The sequence below is a fragment of the Oncorhynchus clarkii genome, chromosome 30 (assembly GCF_045791955.1).
Source record: "Oncorhynchus clarkii lewisi isolate Uvic-CL-2024 chromosome 30, UVic_Ocla_1.0, whole genome shotgun sequence".
In the NCBI taxonomy this organism is placed as follows: domain Eukaryota; kingdom Metazoa; phylum Chordata; class Actinopteri; order Salmoniformes; family Salmonidae; genus Oncorhynchus; species Oncorhynchus clarkii.
Window position 1 is genome coordinate 6,546,123 of NC_092176.1, and position 21,868 is coordinate 6,567,990.

At 40.6% G+C, this 21,868-nt stretch overlaps 1 protein-coding gene across 1 annotated transcript in view; it reads left to right on the forward strand.

Annotated features, from left to right (window-relative positions):
- The first annotated feature begins 980 nt into the window (after positions 1-980).
- LOC139389720 (fibrinogen C domain-containing protein 1-like) overlaps positions 981-21,868 on the forward strand; it is a 156,269-nt gene continuing 135,381 nt past the window's right edge. Inside the window, exon 1 of the mRNA XM_071136627.1 lies at positions 981-1,052. Coding sequence (XP_070992728.1) covers positions 981-1,052 — 72 coding nt within the window. The remainder of the gene's footprint in view (positions 1,053-21,868) is intronic.

Here is a 21,868-nt window from a genome sequence, read left to right on the forward strand (position 1 = left end):
CAACACCACTTCCAGCAGCATCTGGTCTCCCATCAAGGACCAACCCTGTTTAGCTTCAGAGGCAAGCCAGCAGTGGGATGCAGGGTGGTATGCTGCTGGCAAATGATAGAAGGGAAATGTTGAATGTCTGTAACTTCCATCACATGAAGAAGAAAGCAACAAGCTATCCTCCTGTCGAAATGTTAAGCGATTCAATTAATGACCTGCATCCTCATCTCAGAGGGAGTTGAAACGGGTGCGTAAAGCCCATGCAGGTACAGGCATTCATGTAACATAGTGGCACACACACTGTCTGCGCACGCACCTGCACAGCGAACGGAATCATTGAGGGAGGCACACGCGTTGAGGCTTGGATTTCACGTCTTGCCAAGTGCAATATGCTTCTAATCTGAAAGACTGCGCCTTGAATCCTATCAGAGAGTTGCTTCATGCTTATTAAGTTAAGGTAAAACAGAGGCGGTTGAATATCTTAACCGAGCTCTCTCACATTTTAACAAGGACATAGCCCACGCGTAAAACCTTGACAGGACACTGGGCAACATTTTGAGTCTGAGAACAATTGAAATAGAAGGGGTTTTATTCTAGATTCTGGTTAACGACGGGTTCTTTTTTGTTTCTTTAGGAACGGAAAATCTGCAACGCATCAAACGCGCACTGCCAAAATGCACGTGGATTATTTTTTTACACTGTAACAAGAAGGAACGTTGTAGCAATTTCACAATTGTTGAAATTCAAAGCAACTATTTGCAAGGGGTCCTACAAGTATGTATGATTTCAACATGTTTGTAGTACTAGATTCCCATGATCTGAACCTCCGTTAGAATTGTAGAGATCTGTGCAGTGAAGTAGCCTCGTTTTGTGTGTGAGAACCTTTTTTCCCTTCTTATTGGAGTATTTCAAACACGCATATACCCTGGTATGTTGATGACACTCTTCCTTTACCAATGATGTCAAATCTCGGATTTTAAGAATTTCAGAGAATGGTCAATGATCGATGGACAATCATGAACAGTGTGTCAGAACTCGAAGATGGACAACAGCATAAATCTCAGGTAGGCATTACATGCTGCACAGACTCATTAATTGATCTGCTCTGCTCAAAAACAAAAAACCCAGGTGTAAAGCCTGCAGGCACCATCAAAGTATTTCCTAAAATAGACTGTGGCTCCTAATAATGCAAAACTATTGCACGTAATTACACAGAAAACGAATACACATTTATTTCGTGGGGAACTAAATGTGCCTATTTAGGGAAAGCCTGTACCTATGTTTATTCATTGTTTTGACTTTGAAATTATGCTAATATGATGAGAATTATACATATTTAATTATAATAGTATATAATGTACTGGTAAATCCATAAATTGCTATTGAATCGCTTGAGTTGATGATGATTTCTAATTGACAAATGGCAAGATGTCCGAATGATCCTGTAGAAACAGAAATGAGCTAAATCCTGTCTATCTTTGGGATTTATCCATAGGTTTTTTTTTTATTGAAATATTTTTCATTCATTTGTCGGTCCACTTACTTTGCAATTTGTGCATCTATAGGGACATTAGCCTTTCAGCTGTCCAGCTGCAAATGTGTTTTTTTAATTAGATTTTTGTATAAATATCCATCGAGGTAAAAAAAAGAAGAAACGAAACGAAAAGAAAAAGGCATTACTGCAAAGTGGAGGAAACTAATGTTGAAACAGTTTCTTATCTCCCATATTAACTTTATAACACAAATGAGTGAGGGCACTTCTATGCTAGTTAAACATCTCAGTGGAGTATTTGGCATTGTGAAATGGCATACATACTAGGCTAAATTTGTCGAAAGGTATTATGTCGCTTGGTGTATTTTAATGTAGCTTGGTGTCTGAGATTATATATATTTTTTTGCCATGATACTCTCTTCTGGCTGTGTATTAGAGAACAGCATTGTGGGTCTTGTTACTAATATACTTCTGTAGGAAACCTGTGTTTTTCTGCTTTTTGTTCAGTTGAAAGCCTGTATTTCTGGCCACAGGTGAACCAGGGTATCAGAACCTCAGCAGCTGCTTATCACAGGTGGACAACCACCATGCATGTTTTTCTCTCATTATCATAATGAGTATGATGTAGACTTCACACACACACACACACACACACACACACACACACACACACACACACACACACACACACACACACACACACACACACACACACACACACACACACACACACACACACACAGAGAGAGAGAGAGACAGAAAGAGAGCTGTCTCCATGTAAGCCCAATGAATTTCTTTCATTGCTCCCATTTGGACCAGCTATCATTGACATGTTTGTTACAGTTGCATCATCAACACTGTTTAATGACTGCTTTGTTAAGTATTTCAACTGACCAAACCCAAATCTTGATTTTGTCCTTCACTCATGCAACACAATACGAATTCATTTATGAATCATCCTTTCATTGAAACCAGTTAGGAATTCATTGGCTGCTTTGACTGGTGTTTCTCAATATAATCTCAATTAAGCCAGAACGAAAGTCTTGCATAATAGGTCTGCTGCCCAATTAAGTTATGGGTCCATTTATGTTAAAAGAGAAGTTTGCCTTTTTTTCAACCAAATCTCTATTTTTGATGTAAGTGGCATGTTATAGAAAGGACCAGACACTTTTTTTTCGATTTCACTTTTTATTTTCTACAACCAGCAATTCACTTCCTCATCCTGCAGTACAGGGGCTCTGAAAAAAGAATTGCTCCAAAAAACACACACATTTCCTTTTAGAAACTGAAATGCTTCCAATATAGTGATGCACGTCTTTAGATGTTGTACACATGAAATTGTGCCATTCTGAACTTTAACCTCAACGTTATATATCATCTTGTTCAACTCAAACTGTTTCCCCCTATCCAGCTGTTTCATTCTCTGTGTAGCCTGCTGTTAGAATGGACAGAGCGGTATCGCAACAAAATGGAATATAATGTTGCGGATAAAGTTTGGAATGACACAATTTCATGTGCACAACATCTAAAGACGTGCATCACTATACTGAGAGCTTGCACGTTTCTAAAAGGACATATGTGTGTTTTTGGAACATTTGTTCATGTTTATTCATGCTGCAGGATGAGTAGGTGAATTGATGGTTGGGGTAAGTTTATTTAAAAAAAGCATCTGCACCCTTCCTTAGCATGCCATTTACATTGAACATTGGTTATAAAAAAAAGCTAAATTTCCCTTTAAGAGAAGCAATTACAGGCCCAGTGCAGTCAGAAACGTGATTGTTCTGTGTTTTATATATATTTCCACACTAAGAGGTTGGAATAATTGTGAAAATTATGATAATTCCCTTTTAGTGTAAGAGCTGTTTGAAAAGACTGCCTGTAATTTCAGACTGTTTTGGTGGGATGGAGTTTTGGCCTTCCATGGTGACATCACCATGCAGTAAATGAGTTAATAGACCAATAAGAAAGAGTTCCAAACCTCTCTGCCAATAACAGCAAATCTTCAGTTTTGAGTTTGGACTTTAGCACGTTTTGCACATTAGCGCGTAGGGCGCAACGATTGGTGTCACCTCGTTTGTCAGTATGTGTTACAACTGTGCTGGTTGCCCTCTCATTAGTGTTTCACCTGTGTTGGCCCAGGTGCTATTTAAGAGTATCTGGTCCAGTGCTCTAATTGTCTTGAGAGATATGGAGGGTAAACACATTTAGTTGTTGCTCCTATTTAAAAAAAATTCTAGACAAAGTCTCCTTTATCTGATTTAATTTTGTTCCACCTTTTTGGTTTGCTTCCTGTCTTTAAGTTTGATATGAGTTTTCTTTTGTTTGCCTCTTCTTGCTCAAATTTAGTGGGTGCTCATTGTCTGTGTCTTTTTTAGGTTCCAGTTGTTGTTGCTGGTCAACTTTCAGTGGTCACCCCCATGAGTGTCTTTCAGATCCCCTCCTAAAACCCCACCTGTTTCGTTTTGGTTGTTGTCAGTTACTCTGTGTTATTTCCCCTCTCTGTTTGAGTGACAATGTATGGTTATCTTGCTGGGGAACGTAACAAAATGGGTGTGCGTCCAGGATATTGTTCCCCATGAGTATGGTAGTCGCTCAAGTCACCTACTCTGAAGCTCTGCTCTGCCCAGATATTTGAATGTTCAAAATAAGCTTTTGCCATAGTTTTTGTCCATGACATCCACCTTGAGGTGTTATAACATTGGTGGAGTCATTTTGACAGTTGCATAAAGGCACAGGCTTATAAAATTAAAGCCATAGAGTTGGAAGCATTTGTGGAAAACCCTACGTGGGAGATGCTAGATAAATGTACAAAGGTGAATCTACTTTTCATTGCGAAGCATTATGACATCAGTGGCATCTGACGATTCAAAAGCAGTAGCCAAAGAGTTGATCGGTACTGTTTTGGTGGAGGAGGAAATCCTCTCAGAGATAGGCTGATGAAAAGGGCGCTACGGGTAGAGTACATCCCGTAAAGTGCAACTAAGGGAGTTAGAACTAAAGGCAAAGTTGGAGCAAAAACTATTTTGAGCTTGAAAAACAAATTACTGCTTGAGCTGTGCCCACAGATAAAGATAAAGATCGTATCCGCCAGTTTGTCATTACTGGCATGAGAAAGAAACAGTCTCTGTGTCCTAAGTTGAAACAGAAAAATGAGAGGGAGAAAAGGTTGTTTCTTCTTGTTGGAGCACTCCAGTTCATCAAGATTTTGGTTCAGATGTGTATGAACCTTTTAAGTGGCGATGCTGTTAAGCAGCCAATGAAAATACTGCGAGACACTGGGGCAGCCCATTCCTTCATTTTGGAGGGTGTTTTACCTATGTCTGACACTTTTTTATTTTTGTTATTTATTTTATTGAATATCCGAAATATACAATATACTTGCAGTGAAGCCGCTCAACAACTACACCACACCAGTCATCCAACAGACTCCCATTCAGAGGGACACACAGAAGCATCCAGGGTCAATTCCCTGCTCAAGAGCACGTTGACAGATCTCACACCAGGCCAAAAAACGTGAACCCGAACCCTCCAAGATCCCCCCCCCCCATAGTTCCCCAATAGCTGTCCCTCAACCATTCGAGACCCCTCCCACAGTCCCCCCAAGAAGAAAAATAAAAAATACAATTGATTCCATTCCCCACCCCCAAGAACCCCCCAATGCACCAACAACCAAGATAATTAACTAAAGAGACAGAAGAAAACAGCAAACAACAATGCAAAAAAAACAAAGAACAACTAAAATCAGAACAACAATGCCTATGTCTGACACTTCAGCAACTGGCTACAGTGTTCCTTTGAAGTGTTCCTCCTATTCCTTTGAATAATGTGGAGCTCTAGTCTGATCTTATTTCTGGTTCCGTTGTCGTTGGAGTGAGGCCTAGCCTACCAGTGAAGGGGGTCTCATTCATTTTGGGAAACGATTTGACTGGAGGGAAGGTCGTGCCAAATCCTGTCGTTTGTAAGGAACCCAGAGTAGAGGAACCTGATGGGTTATCAGAAAGTACCCTAGAGCAGTGATTCCCCCCATGGGGGTCGTGGTAGGATTTTAACAGGTCACGTGACTTGTGCAAACAAATAAATATATATATATAACATTATTTTGAAAGTCAACCACCGCACAGCTTATTGTTGCTGACTTTACATAATGTTACCTGTAGCATGCGCTGCACCGCTTGTTGTTGCTGACGTTACATAACTTGACCGCTACACATACAGGCCTGCATGCTCTGCATTGCTTATTGTTGCTGACTTTACATAACGTTACCTGTAGCATGCGCTGCACCGCTTGTTGTTGCTGACGTTACATAACTTGACCGCTACACACATGCGTGCATGCGCTGCACATGCTTTCAAACCACTCGCACACTCAAAACAAACTCTGAACCAATTATATTAATTTGGGGACAAGTCGAAAACCATTAAACATGTATGGCAATTTAGCTAGCTAGCTTGCAGTTGCTAGCTCATTTGTCCTGGGATATAAACATTGGGTTGGAATTTTCCTGAAATGCACAAGGTCCTCAACTCCAACAATTAATCCACAGATTAAACGATAAAACAATTTTCGTTTGTCATCTCTCCTCCTTCCTTCAGGCTTCTTCTTCTTATTTTGGACTCAATATGGTGGTTGGCAACCAACTTTGTAGCATTACTACAACCTACCGGAGTGTAGACCTTCATCTTTCAATCACCCACATGGCTATATGCTCCTAAAAACCTATCTGGAGATGGCACATGGGTATATGCTTCTAAAAACCAATGAGGAGATGAGAGAGGCTTGCAGCGCGTTGAGCGTCACAAATGGAACCAATTTCTATTTTAGTGCCTGGCCACCCGGATGCTCGCTGAGGTGCGCGAGCAGTGTGGGTGCAATGATTGAATAACAATAAATTGTATGTGTACATTTATTTTGCAACTCTTGCGCACGCGACGTGTCCGATCATTCTCGCCCTACACACACACCACACACAGACACACACGCACGCACACACACACTGATCGAATAAAAATTTCAACCTGCAACATTGTTTGTTTTAAATGTGACACCCAATCAGATAATACAGATCTTCTTCTGACAGCTAGCTTGATGGACAGCTAACTATGCAGATGTGTTCTGCAGGCATTGCACATGTTGATAGTTAGCTGTCGTTTAACTCATGTAGCCAAGCTGTCAGAGTAAAATCTGCGACAATTTAAAAAAAAAGTGCAGTTCCCTCTTCATCTACTGCTGCTTCCAATGTCAACAACAAGGCAGACAACCCGGTCCTTGTCAAGAAGAGAAAATACTGCCACGACTTCATCAAATATGGTTTTACATAAGACAGGCAGGGTGAGTGTGGAATGCAGTGCGTCCTATGCAATGAGCTGTTAGCTAATGAGTGCATGAAACCCTCCAAAATTAAAAGGCATCTGGACACCAAGGATCCAAGCCACAAAGATAAGACAGCTGACTTAAAAAAAGTAAACATCTGAAGGCCTCACAAGATTCATTGAAGAACGTATGCATGGTACAAGAAAAGGCACTTTGTGTATCATACCTTGTCGCCCAGTGCATTGCTAAATGCAGAAAATCCCACACCAGCGCAGAAGATCTCATACTCCCTGCTGCAATTGATATGTGCACTGAAATCTTGGGAGAGTCACCTGCCAACAAACTTGACACCATGAGGATAAGAATCCAGGACATGTCTGAGGACATAATGCACCAGACATCAGAGCGCATCAGTACAAATGGCCATTACACACTGCAGCTTGATGAATCCACAGATGTGGCTAGCCATGCAATTTTAATGGTCTATGTCAGACACGTCTAGGATAATAACATCATTTTTTTATTTGTATTTATTTAACTAGGCAAGTCATTTAAGAACAAATTCTTATTTACAATGATGGCCTAGGAACAGCAGGTTAACTGCCTTGTTCAAGGGCAGAATGACAGATTTTTGCCTTGTCAGCTCAGGGATTCAATCCAGCAACCTTTCAGTTACTGGTCTGACGCTCTAACCACTAGGCTACCTGCCACCCTAAAACATCAACATGTTAGTGTTGGAGCAGTTAGTGCTGATTTGCCCACCACCACAGAGACTGTCTTTAACACAATGGATATGTACCTGGGCTCCGTGGGACTGGCGTGGGATGGGTACATCGGTGTGACCACTGATGAGGCAGCTGCCATGACGGGAAAGCACTGGAGTAGTAAAGCGGATCCTGGAGCGGGCACCGAGTGAGACTTGGAATCACTGCTTCCTACACAGGGAGGCATTGGCAGCGAAGGACATGGTGCCTGAGCTCCACACCATTTTCCAGGATATGATCAAGTGTGTTAACTATATCAAAAAGAGTTCCACGAAAAGCAGGTGTTTCCAGGCCTTCTGCAGGGATATGGGTAGCGAGCACGAGCAGGTGCTTTATCATGCAGGGGTAAAGTGTTGGATCACTTTCATGAACTTCGAGCGTAGATTGCTGCGTTTCATTCGGAAATCAAGTCACCTCTGGCCGAACATTTGGATTGTGAGGAATAGCTTGCACAGGTTGCCTACCTGGCGGATATTTTTTTATCATCTCAATTCGCTCAATCTGTCAATGCAAGTGAGGGGACACAATTGATTAGAACAAAGGGACAAAGTGGATGCCTTCAAGATGAAACTTACTGTTCGGGCAAATCATGTTTCTAACAGGATAATTTACATTATTTCCTTCAAGATTCTGAACCTGATCAACAAAGTGCACCGCAACACACTGAAAAAAAAAAACATTAAACAGCGTCTTGTCAAGCTGCAGGGAAAGTTTTGTGACTTCTTCCCGGAGAAGTACAGAAGACAAGACGACTGGATACGGGATCCCTTTCAATTGGAGATGGGAAGCGTCATTTTGCCAAGCAACTGTAATTTGATCGCGGCCTGAGCATGCGTTTCCCGGAAATGACACTGCCGCAGTTCTGGTGCAGCGTAGTATGAGAGTATCCGGTTGGAAGGCCAAGATGGCGTCTTGAACAGACACTTTTTTTTTACCAAACTCCGCACCAAACCATAAAGATTGTGAAAAAAACATGTTTACAGTCATTGCTATTGCTATTTTTATTTGTTCAAGATATAAGAGCTTTCCTGTGACATGAATAATAATTGGATAATTGATTTTGGCATGTCCATGCGAAGTGATGACAAAAAAAAGAGGGGGAGAAGCTAGCTGTTCTATTGCTAATCAACAAGAGAGGAACGTGCCTGTAGACAACTGCCATAACTACACTTGGCCTATGGATAATCTCATGCTTTCGAATGCTGTTGAAGATGACGAGTTCCCCTCTTTACCAGTTACTCCGTGCAAACCTCCACTCTCCAAAAAACCCAACATGGACTATGACATTGTGGCTACCCTCTCCTTACTCATCAACTCCAGGTCTGATGCCATTTAGAAAATGGTAGACGCGAACACCATGGTAATTGAAGGCTTGAAAAATACTTAAATTTGCATGTGGTGAAATCACGGATGTGAAAATGAGAGTGGCTAAAGTTGAAAAAAAGTGTGGAAAAGGTGGAACAGAATAAAAATGATTTCCATAGACGTCTCACTGATCTAGAGAAATACACAAGAAGATTGAATCTGAGACTACGACGTGCCAGAGGTGGAGAATGAGGATGTGCGACGAGAGGCTATCCGCATCTGCCAATAAGTTATGCCTGCAGAGAAGAACAAAGTTGGTGACACCATCGACGTTGTGCATCGCCTCGGCAAGAAGCAACAGCAAAATGATTCAAGACCAAGGGGTATCATCATCCTCTTCACTACCAGATTCTAAAGGGATGCTGTCTGGAAAGCTGCAAGGAAGAATGCGTTCCTTCAGACCCATGGTCTGCGTTTTGCCGAGCAACTCAGCCCGGAGGACATAGAAGAAGGAACAAGTTGTGGCCAATGATCAAGAAAGCACGAAATGAGGGAAAGCCTGCTTGCTTCATCAACTGTTTGGAAATCTATATTCCTCTCTAGATTCCTACCAGAAGGAACCGATTGATGGTTTCAGCCATGGTATTCTCAATTTCCTTGTATTGATTAACATTACCTAACAAGCCTAAGGTGACTATTTTTCGGAATACTCAGGTACCTCAATAATTTATTAGCTTGTTATTGAATGACTACACCAGAAGAAGGCCTACATTGTTGAAACATAGTCTGGCTTTTCAATTTAAATTGACTTAAATGGTGCAGATCTCTTCCATATCGCTTACATTCACTGCTCCAACATTTTTGACTCATCCCACAGTTTATACTTTTATATTATCTTTGTTGTTTTGCATTTGTCTATAATTCCTCTTAATGCTAGGGGGTTACGAAACAATGTGAAGTGCAAGGCCTTATTTTTATTTGCTAAACAATTTCAAACAGATTTTTCAAGAGTCTCACTCAATTTCTGCTGATGCCAATTTAACCTTGGTAGAGCATCCTACTGGAAGCTAAATAGCTCGTTATTAAATAATAATATAGTTAAGTTTAAGATTAAAGATCTGCTCTCACACTTTTGGGAAAGGGCTTGTGAAGAAAAATATTTTTGCAAGAACTGGGAGCTCTTTAAATTTGACGTGTCCAAATACCTTAGAAAATAGGGTAGTAATCTTGCTAAAACCAGAAGAGCCGAGGAGGAATTAAGATAACTTCCCTTTCTCAGAGGTCCCCAGCTGGCCTCTCTGGGGAGGAGAAGATGGAACTGATTGAGTTACAAAATAATCTGGATAATATACTGTTACTAGATTAAAAACAGAAGGAGCCTTTATTAGATCTAGGAAAATATTGTACTCTACAAATAACACTATCCATAAGTTAAACATTGATGGTTTTATTACAGATGACCAAACATGAATCGCTAAATACTGTAGCAATTTTTACAGGAAATTATATAGCTGAACCCATTAAAGTTGAAGAGATTATAGAGTCTATCAAACATCTAAAGAACAATTAATCCCCAAGGGTTGATGGAATTACGTCAGAATTTTATAAATACATTTGTATTCTTAATAATGACTATAAGATACTTACTACTTGCAAAAATAATTAAAGAAGTCCTGGATGCAATCATTGTTGAAACACAGTCTGGCTTTATGAGGAACAGACATATTTCTAACAATATCAGAGTAGTACTAGACATACTTGACTACTCAGACCTAATAACTGAGGATAGCTTCATATTATTTTTTTGATTTTTATAAAGCATTTGACACAGTAGAGCATCAGTTCCTCTTCGACTCCCTTGAAAAATTAGTTTTTTCTCTGTAAGGCTATTAAGACTCTCTATACAAATGGTAACAGCTCTATCAAACTGAAACATGGCACCTCACCTAGATTTGAGTTTAAGAGAGGAATTAGGCAAGGTTATCCTATCTCTCCGTATCTGTATTTATTAATCACCCAACTTCTTACGATAATAGTCCTGTACAAGGTATTTCCATAGCTGGTAAAGAAATTATTATAAGCCAGCTGGCTGATGATACTACACTTTTTCTGAAAGACGCTAACCAAATTCCCATATCAATCAATAATAATACAATCCTTTTCCAAAGAATCTGGTCTATATCTTAACATTAATAATTGGGAAATCATGGCTGTCAAAGATTGTGTGACACCTTCATGTTATGGTATTCCAGTGAAAGAAAAACTTACATATTAGGCATAACCATTACTAAGGATCAGAAGTCGAGGCTTACTGCATTTTAACCCTCTTATTAAACACATCTAAATCAATGGCTACAGAGTGACTTACCTTCCTTTAAAAGGAAGATTCCTAATAATTAAGGCTGAAGGTATCTCTAGGCTAACATATAGCACTCCATCTTTATATCGTGACGGTAAAATAAGGAAGGAGATAGACCAGATGCTTTTCAACTTTCTGTGGAGAAACTATACCCATTACATTAGGAAAACTGTTGTAATGAACACTTATGAGTACGGTGGGCTGAATTTTCTAGACTTACTACCTTATATAATACTTTTAAGATAAATTGGATAAAACAATTCCTAAATTTTACCTTTGTTGGCCTTAACTTCATGTTGGTTTGCAATTATAATATTGACAAAGTTCCAGTGAAACTCTATTTTTCATCGGCAGGTTTTCTTGTCATGGTCATTAATTTATAAGCATAATTTTCTCCACACAGATATTGTATATGGTATAATCAGGATATATTGTAAAACAAATACCCCTTTGTTTTTAGAATGTTGGTTCTGAAAATAATATCCTATTGGTCAGCCAACCTGTAAATGCAGAGTTTTTTTTACTTAGTTATAAGGAATTCTTAGCACTTTACAAGATCCCTGTAACACCTAAATATTTTGCAATTGTTTTAGATGCCATTTCCTCGGGTGTTGTTTTATTATTCAGGAATGTCTCAATACCAGACCCTTGGAACCTACCTTCCATTAACCCTGTTGACTCATCAGTAGGAAAGATTTGTTTCTCTTTTGGTCCATTGAACAACAGAGCGATACGAACCTTGTTTCAGCAGGATGTTGTATGGAGCGAGTTTGCTGCACTGAAAGTAAAGGGGCTGAATAATTTTGCACGCCCAATTTTTCAGTTTTTGATTTGTTAAAAAAGTTTGAAATATCCAATAAATGTCGTTCCACTTCATGATTGTGTCCCACTTGTTGTTGATTCTTCACAAAAAAATACAGTTTTATATCTTTAGGTTTGAAGCCTGAAATGTGGCAAAAGGTCGCAAAGTTCAAGGGGGCCGAATATTTTCGCAAGGCACTGTACCTTCTTGTGAACAAAATAAAGGATGTTTCTAAAGTATTCATAAATATTATCCTGCCAACCACTATATGAAGAAGTTTAAGAAAAACATAAACTCTAATTGTACCGTTTGTGATGACCATCCAGAAACGGTGTTGCATCTTTTTGGCATTGTATTCATGTAAGGAAACTGTGGCAAGACATAATTGAACACATGTATGAACATTTTACACTATTGTGGAGAGATATACTGCTTGGATTATTTACCTATGATAGAAAAAAGCTGAAGTATTTTTATGTAATTCATTTCATTAATCTTTTGGCCAAATTTCAGGATATGAATACTGACTATGTCCACTTCACCATCAGACCATTTTATTGGTAAACTAGACAGTATTGTAAAGGTTGTATCCAGAGGTAGAAAAATGATCTAGATCCTTTGAGGCTATGGAGGGATCCTTAGGGGGATCCTTAAATTGAGGCTATGGGTGGATCCTTAGGAGGGGTCCTTAAATTGCGGATTTAAAGGAAAACATGAGCATACATCAGCATACAATGACACCTTTGTTTTTATGCCCTGGATTTCTATCCCCTTGATATTATTGTTGGATCTTATTTTAACTTCTCATGACTGCAGGGGCACTATTGAGTAGCTTGGATGAAATGTGCCCAGAATAAAAGGCCTGCTCCTCAGTCTCAGTTGCTAATATATGCATGTTATTAGTAGTATTGGATGGGAAACACTCTGAATTTTCTAAAACTGTTTGAATGATGTCTGTGAGTATAACATAACTCATATGGCAGGCAAAAACCTGAGAAGAAATCCAAACAGGAAGTGAGAAATCTGAGGTTGGTATATTTTCAACCCATTCCCTATTGAAATCCCCTTGGGTTATGTATGAAGATTCACTTCCTAGGGCTTCCACTAGATGTCAACCGTCTATAGAAATTTAAATGAGGCTTCTACTGTGTTGTGGGACTGAATAAGAGGGGAATGAATCAGACTACTGGCAGAGAGCCAGTTCCAGGTATCGCGCATAGCACATGATATCTTCATGTGTTCCGTTCCTCCTCAAGACACAAAGGATTTATGATAAAAACATCCTAATGATTGATTCTGTACTTAGTTTGAAATGTTTCTTCGACCTGTAATATAACCTTTTGAAGTTTTTGTCCGCCGATTTGGTCGTCCAGCACCAGCGTTTGGATAGGTGTACCAAACGCGCTAACAAAAGTAGCTAATTGGACATAAATAACGGACATTATCGAACAAATCAAGCATTTATTGTGGACCTGGGATTCCTGGGAATGCATTCTTATGAAGATCATCAAAGGTAAGGGAATATTTATCATGTAATTTGTGATTTATATTGACTCCAAAACGGCGGATAATTTTATTATATTTCTGAGTGCCGTCTCAGATTATTGCATGGCTTGCTTTTTCCGTAAAGTTTTTTGAAATCTGACACAGCGGTTGCATTAAGGAGAGGTATATCTATAATTCCATGTGTATAACTTGTATTATCATCTACATTTATGATGAGTATTTCTGTTGAATCGATGTGGCTATGCAAAATCACTGGATGTTTTTGGAACTAGTGAACGTAATGCGCCAATATAAACTCAGATATTTTGATATAAATATGAACTTTATCAAACAAAACATGAAGTGTAACATGAAGCCCTATGAGTGTCATCTGATGACGATCATCAAAGGTTAGTGATTTATTTTATCTCTATTTGTGCTTTTTGTGACTCCTATCTTTGGCTGGGAAAATGGCTGTGTTCATTCTGTGGCTTGGTGGTGACCTAACATAATTGTTTGTGGTGCTTTCGCTGAAAAGCATATTTGAAATCGGACACTGTGGTGGGATTAATAACAAGATTACCTTTAAAACGATATAAGATACATGTATGTCTGAGGAATTTTAATTATGAGATTTCTGTTGTTTTGAATTTGGCGCCCTGCACTTTCACTGGCTGTTGTCATATCATCCCGTTAACGGGATTGCAGCCCATTAATAGCTAACATTTCGATGGCCATAATGAATAAATATGCTGATAATGGACAACCTTGTTTTACTCCCCTTAACAGTTTGATTCTTTCTGAGAAGTAGCCATTATTTACAATTTTACATCTATGGTTACCTTACATAACTTTAACCCATTGTATAAGAGATTCTCCAAAATGTAAATATTCAAGACATTTATACTGGACAAAACAATATAAACATTTAAAGTGTTGGTCCCATGTTTCATGAGCTGAAACAAAGTATCCCAGAAATGTCCCATACACGTAAAAAGCTTATTTATGTTTACATCCCTGTGTCACAAAAGAGTGTATATGTGGCAGGGAAGTCATGTTTTTTTTTCCTTCTTTCTCTTCCCCCCTCCCATTTTTTTTTCACATGACATTTTTACCTTTGTTTACAAAGCAGTATATACAAAATCTGGCCATTTCTCTAAGCGAACCCTGAGGGCTTTTAAAGTCCTGTTATCACTGACACCCCAGACGCCAGGTATCACCCTGGTGTAAAGCCACCCAGAGGAGTTGCAAATGACTTTGAACTCCTCCAGTAGCCGACTAGCGAACAACGAAAGGAGCGAGTGCATCTTCCAGAGAGATGTGGTAGCAACACACACACGTGCACACGCACGCATGCTCACGCACACACACACACACACACACACACAAGCCGTTAAAATTAGAGGAAATTACAGTGTAGTAGAGAGACATTAATGCTGTTGATGACTTTTGAGTGGACTTGGCATCTGTCACATCAGATCATAGACTGAAAGACTGTCAAGCACCATAATCCATTATGGACAATCTAATCAGGGTTTACAGTACATCTTAGAACTCTAACCAGCCATGTCAATCTGTCAGACTGGCCTCAAGTCATCCCAGTTCCAATGTGCATACCAAGCAGAGCAGTGTGGCCATTTGGCTTCCATTGGGCACACACTGGTTGAATCAGCTTTGTTTCCAAGTCATGTCAACGAAATTATGTTGAACCAACATGGAATTGACATCTGTGCCCTGTGGGATGCATGTTGATTAGAAATAATGAATATGATACGGAACTCACCTGCATTGTTTTTGCCAAAACACCAGAGTGCGCCAAATACAACAGATGTTGACCTCACCATGAAATGCTTACTTACAAGCCCTTAACCAATAATGCAATTCAAGAAATAGTTAAGAAAATACTTACTAAATAAATTAAAGTAAAAAATCAATTAAGAAAGAACACAATAAAATAACAATAATGAGGCTATATACATGGGGTACCGGTACCGAGTCAATGTGTGAATCCAGCCAACATGTCAGATTTTAGAAAGGCTTTTCGGCGAAAGCATAAGAAGCTATTATCTGTAAACAAAGAGGGTAGCATATTTCAACCCTGCAGGCGTTACATAAAACGCAGAAATAATATGTCCCATAAACATCACAATTGCTCCTTTTGTTCGATTAATTCCGTCCATATATATCCAAAATGTCCATTTATTTGGCGTGTTTGATGCAGAAAAAAACAACTTCCAAATTGCGCAACGTCACTACAAAATAACTTTGCCAAAACATTTCAAACTACTTTTGTAATACAACTTTAGATATTTTTAAACGTTAATAATCGATCAAATTGAAGATGGGTCTATCTGTGTTCAATACAGGAAGACATCAAACCAAGTTACTTTTTTAGTCTTGCGCAACTCTCAACAGTATTACGCAGTTCCTAGATGGCCGTACTTCTTCATTGCACAAATTAATAAGAAATATCGTTTCCCAATGAGAACTCAGTGAACAGACAGAGACCTCAAAGAAATTATTCTGAACGGTTAGTCTTGGGGTTTTGCCTGCTACATAAGTGCTGTTATACTCGCAGGCATGATTCAAACAGTTTTAGAAACTTCAGAGTGTTTTCAATCTAAATCTACTAATAATATGCATATCTTAAATTCTTGGCATGAGTAGCAGGAAGTTGAAATTGGGCACGCTATTTATCCAAAAGTGAAAATGCTGCCCGCTATACCTTAAGACTCCGGTACCGCTTGCCGTGCAGTAGCAGAGAGAACAGTCTATGACTTGGGTGTCTGTAGTCTTTGACAATTTTCATCTGACACCGCCTGTAGGTCCTGGATGGCAGAAAGCTTGGCCCCAGTGATGTACTTGGCCGTACGCATTACCCTCTGTAGCGTCTTACAGTCAGATGCCGAGCAGTTGCCATACCAGGCAGAGATGCAACCGGTCAGGATGCTCTGTGCAGCTGTAGAACTTTTTAAGGATCTGGGGACCCATGCCAAAACGTTTCAGTCTACTGAGAGGAAAAATATGTTGTTGCACCCTCTTCACGACTGTCTTGATGTGTTTGGACCATGATAGTTTGTTGGTGATGTGGACACCAAGAAACTTAACTCTCGACCCGCTCCACTACAGCCCCGTCGATGCCTGTTCGAACCTCCTTTTCCTCTAGTCCACGATCAGCTCCTTTGTCTTGCTCACATTGAGGGAGAGGTTGTTGTCCTGGCAGCACACTGTCAGGTCTCTGACCTCCTTCCTATAGGCTGCCTCATCATTGTCAGTGATCAGGCCTACCACTGGTGTGTCGTCAGCAAACTTAATGATGGTGATGGAGTCGTGCTTGGCCACGCTGTCGTGGGTGAACAGGGAGTAAAGGAGGGGACTATGCACGCACCCCCGAGGGGCCCCAGTGTTGAGGATCAGAGTGGCAGATGTGTTCTTGCCTACCCTTACCACCTGGGGGGGCGGCCCGTCATTAAGTCCAGGATCCAGTTACAGAGGGAGGTGTTTAGTCCCAGGGTCCTTAGCTTAGTGATGAGCTTTGAGGGTGTTGAACGCTGAGCTGTAGTCAATGAACAGCATTTTCACATGTTCCTTTTGTCCAGGTGGGAAAGGGCAGTGCTGAGTTAGATTGAGATTGCTGCATCTGTGCATTTGCTGGGGCTGTATGCAAATTGGAGTGGGTCTAGGGCTTCCAGGATGATGGTGTTGATATGAATCATGACCACCCTCTCACAGCACTTCATGGCTACCGACGTGAATGCTACGGTTCGGTAGTCATTTTGGTAGGTTACCTTCACTTGAGACATGTAGGTATTACTGACTCGATCTAGGAAAATATCAGTGAAGACACTTGTCAGTTGGTCCGCGCATGCTCGGAATACACGTCCTGGTAATACGTCTGGCCCCACGGCCTTGTGAATATTCTCCTGTTAAAGGTCTTGCTTACATCAGCTACAGAGAGCGTGATTATACAGTCGTCCAGAGCAGCTGGTGCTCTCATGCATGCTTCAGTGTTGCTTGCCTTGAAGCGAGCAAAAAAGGCATTTAGCTCGTCTGGTAGGCTCGCGACATAGGGGCAGCTCGCGGCTGGGTTTCACTTTCTTGTCCATAATAGTTTGTAGGCCCTGCCACATCCGACGAGTGTCAGAGCAAGTTTAGTAGGATTCAATCCAAGTCCTATATTGATGCTTTGCCTTTTTGATGGTTCGTCTGAGGGCATACCAGGATTTCTCATAGCGTCCTGATTAGTGTCCCTTTCCTTGAAAGTATCAGCTCTAGCTTTTGTCTCGGTGCGGATGTTGCCTGTAATCCATGGCTTCTGGTTGGGTGTGTACGTATGTTTACTGTGGGGACAACGTCATTGATGAAGCCAGTGACTGAGGTGGTATACTCCTCAATGGACTACGGATGAATCTCAGAACATATTCCATTCTGTGCCAGCAAAACATTCCTGTAGCGTAGCATCCGCGTCATCTGACCACTTCTGTATTGAACGAGTCATTGGTATTTCCTGCTTTAGTTTTTGCTTGTAAACAGGAACCAGGAGGATAGAATTATCGTCAAATTTTCCAAATGGAGGGAGAGCTTTGCCTGCGTCTCTGTGTGTGGAGTAAAGGTGTTCTAGAGTTGTTTTTTCCTCTCGTTGCACCTTTAACATGCAGGTAGAAAATAGGTCAAACGGATTTAAGTTTCCCTGCATTAAAGTCCCCGGCCACCTGGAGCGCCGCCTCTGGATGAGCGTTTTCCTGTTTGCTTATGGCCGTATACAGCTCATTGAGTACGGTCTCAGTGCCAGCATCGGTTTGTGGTGGTATATAGACAGATACAACAAATACAGATGAAAACTATCTTGGTAAATATTGTGGTCTACAGCTTATCATGAAATACTCTACCTCAGGCGAGCAAATCCTTGAGACCTCCTTACATTTCGTGCACCAGCTGTTGTTTACAAATATACATAGACCGCCACCCCTTGTCTTACCAGAGGCCACTGTTCTATCCTGCAGAAATAGCATAAAACCCGCCAGCTGTATGTTATCCATGTCGTGGGCAGCCATCCCCTCCAGCGCCATGAAATGACAGTACATGGTATTGTTGATACCTTTAAACCAGAAAGAAGAACAAAATTTAAATTTTTGTAATTTAGCAGACATTATTTTTCAATTATAGGGTTCATTGACCCGCGTCAGCTCGGGGATTAAAACCAGCGACCTTTCAGTGACTGGCCCAACACTCTTAACCGTTAGGCTACCTGTCACCCATTCTCATACTAGGAAACTGTAGTTGACTGTTATTTCACTGAAGTATGTAAGTGTTGATCATAAATTAGAGTCATGGGGAAAGCTGCAAACACATTAGGAGAATGCCAGAAATGTCCATTAGCCTTCCGATGAGATCATTCCAACAGACAGTAGTAGATAATGTGTTTCTTAAAACTCGTGGGGTCTCTGTATTCTAGACTTCACTCCTATGCATTTGGTATGGCTGATGTCGACCTTCTGCCAACATCTTCTAAGTTTCTAAACAACACATTGCTATGCATTGTCTGTGTTTCCCAGCTAATGCATTCTGTTCTGATTCATTCTGACCTATAGAGTTGCTGTGAGCCCCTAACTGAACAGACTGGATTACTGTGATTATCACCAGTGGCTGAAACTTTTCCTTTCCTTCCCTCCAATGATAAAACATTTCCATTTGCTTTCCACTTAAATGAGAGCTTAATGTTCATTTATCGTTGTAGTTGCAGGCAGGGCTGGGTCAAGATGAGGGATAAGGAGATGTATAATAATCCAAATAATAACAACACATTGAATTTACATTTTAATGTATATTTTCTACCTAGTGGTTGGTATCTTATGGCAACATGGCTCCTAATTGATAGTTCTCCCCTGAGATGCATCTGCTCTCCACCACTGATTTCAATGTGACCTTTAAAATATAATTTAACTATTACGAACCCCATTACCACCTCGTGATTCATTAATTTATATTATATTTAAACATTGAAGTCTTTATGCAACCGACTGATAGCAACTTTTTTCTGTTTAATGTAATAACTTTGAAAACAGCACAGGCACCACCCACTCAGTGGCAGTTATTTGTTTTTTCACTCCCTTATGACATACACAAATTGTGAAGTGAATTGAAAAGAATTACCTATTTCAAAAAAGTATAAAAAATAAAAACAGAAAAGTGATGCGTGCATATGTATTCACCCCCTTTGCTATGAAGCCCCTAAATAAGATCTAAATAAGATCTGGTGCAACAAATTACCTTCAGAAGTCACATAATTAGTTAAATAAAGTCCACCTGTGTGCTATCTAAGTGTTACGTGATTTTATTTTTTATTTTATTTCACCTTTATTTAACCAGGTAGGCTAGTTGAGAACAAGTTCTCATTTGCAACTGCGACCTGGCCAAGATAAAGCATAGCAGTGTGAACAGACAACACAGAGTTACACATGGAGTAAACAATTAACAAGTCAATAACACAGTAGAAAAAAGAGAGAGTTTATATACATTGTGTGCAAAAGACATGAGGAGGTAGGCAATAAATAGGCCATAGGAGTGAATAATTACAATTTAGCAGATTAACACTGGAGTGATACATGATCAGATGAACATGTGCAGGTAGAGATACTGGTGTGCAAAAGAGCAGAAAAGTAAGTAAAATAAAAACAGTATGGGGATGAGGTAGGTAAATTGGATGGGCCATATACCGATGGGCTATGTACAGCTGCAGCGATCGGTTAGCTGCTCAGATAGCAGATGTTTAAAGTTGGTGAGGGAGATAAAAGTCTCCAACTTCAGAGATTTTTGCAATTCGTTCCAGTCGCAGGCAGCAGAGAACTGGAAGGAAAGGCAGCCAAATGAGGTTTTGGCTTTAGGGATGATCAGTGAGATACACCTGCTGGAGCGCGTGCTACGGGTGGGTGTTGCCAGCGTGACCAGTGAACTGAGATAAGGCGGAGCTTTACCTAGCATAGACTTGTAGATGACCTGGAGCCAGTGGGTCTGGTGACGAACATGTAGCGAGGGCCAGCCGACTAGAACATACAGGTCGCAGTGGTGGGTGGTATAAGGTGCTTTAGTAACAAAACGGATGGCACTGTGATAAACTGCATCCAGTTTGCTGAGTAGAGTATTGGAAGCTATTTTGTAGATGACATCGCCGAAGTCGAGGATCGGTAGGATAGTCAGTTTTACTAGGTTAAGTTTTGCGGCATGAGTGAAGGAGGCTTTGTTGCGAAATAGAAAGCCGACTCTAGATTTGATTTTGGATTGGAGATGTTTGATATGAGTCTGGAAGGAGAGTTTGCAGTCTAGCCAGACACCTAGGTACATATATATCCACATATTCTAAGTCGAAACCATCCAGGGTGGTGATGCTAGTTGGGCGTGCGGGTGCAGGCAGCGAACGGTTGAAAAGCATGCATTTGGTTTTACTAGCGTTTAAGAGCAGTTGGAGGCCACAGAAGGAGTGTTGTATGGCATTGAAGCTCGTTTGGAGGTTAGATAGCACAGTGTCCAAGGAAGGGCCAGAAGTATACAGAATGGTGTCGTCTGCGTAGAGGTGGATCAGGGAATCGCCCGCAGCAAGAGCAACATCATTGATATATACAGAGAAAAGAGTCGGCCCGAGAATTGAACACTGTGGTACCCCCATAGAGACTGCCAGAGGACCGGACATCATGCCCTCCGATTTGACACACTGAACTCTGTCTGCAAAGTAGTTGGTGAACCAGGCAAGGCAGTCATTAGAAAAACCGAGGCTACTGAGTCTGCCGATAAGAATATGGTGATTGACAGAGTCGAAAGCGTTGGCCAGGTCGATGAAGACGGCTGCACAGTACTGTCTTTTATCGATGGCAGTTATGATATCGTTTAGTACCTTGAGCGTGGCTGAGGTGCACCCATTTACATACACTTGTTCTGAAAGGCCCCAGAGTCTGCAACTGGCCAGGTCGCAATTGCAAATGAGAACTTGTTCTCAACTACTTGGTTAAATAAAGGTGAAATAAAAAATACATTTAAAAAACCTACATTTAGGCACATTGCACACACACACACACCACACCCAAATTTATAGAAAGTACCGATACAGTCCTATTTCTGCAGGCGTTCTGGTATTCATGAAGACACTTTATGATAATGATGGATTCAATCTGGCACTTTTTTGAAGTAACTTCCTCATCCCAAAGGATAGGGGTACTTGTTTAATTTAATCACAAAGAAAACAAACCATAATTATTAGGCATGTTTATCATTTACGCATGTACAGTTAATACAAGGTAAAAAAAAATTGGCCCAGCGTCGTCCGGGTTAGGGAGGGTTTGGGCGGCAGGGATATCCCTGTCTCATCGCG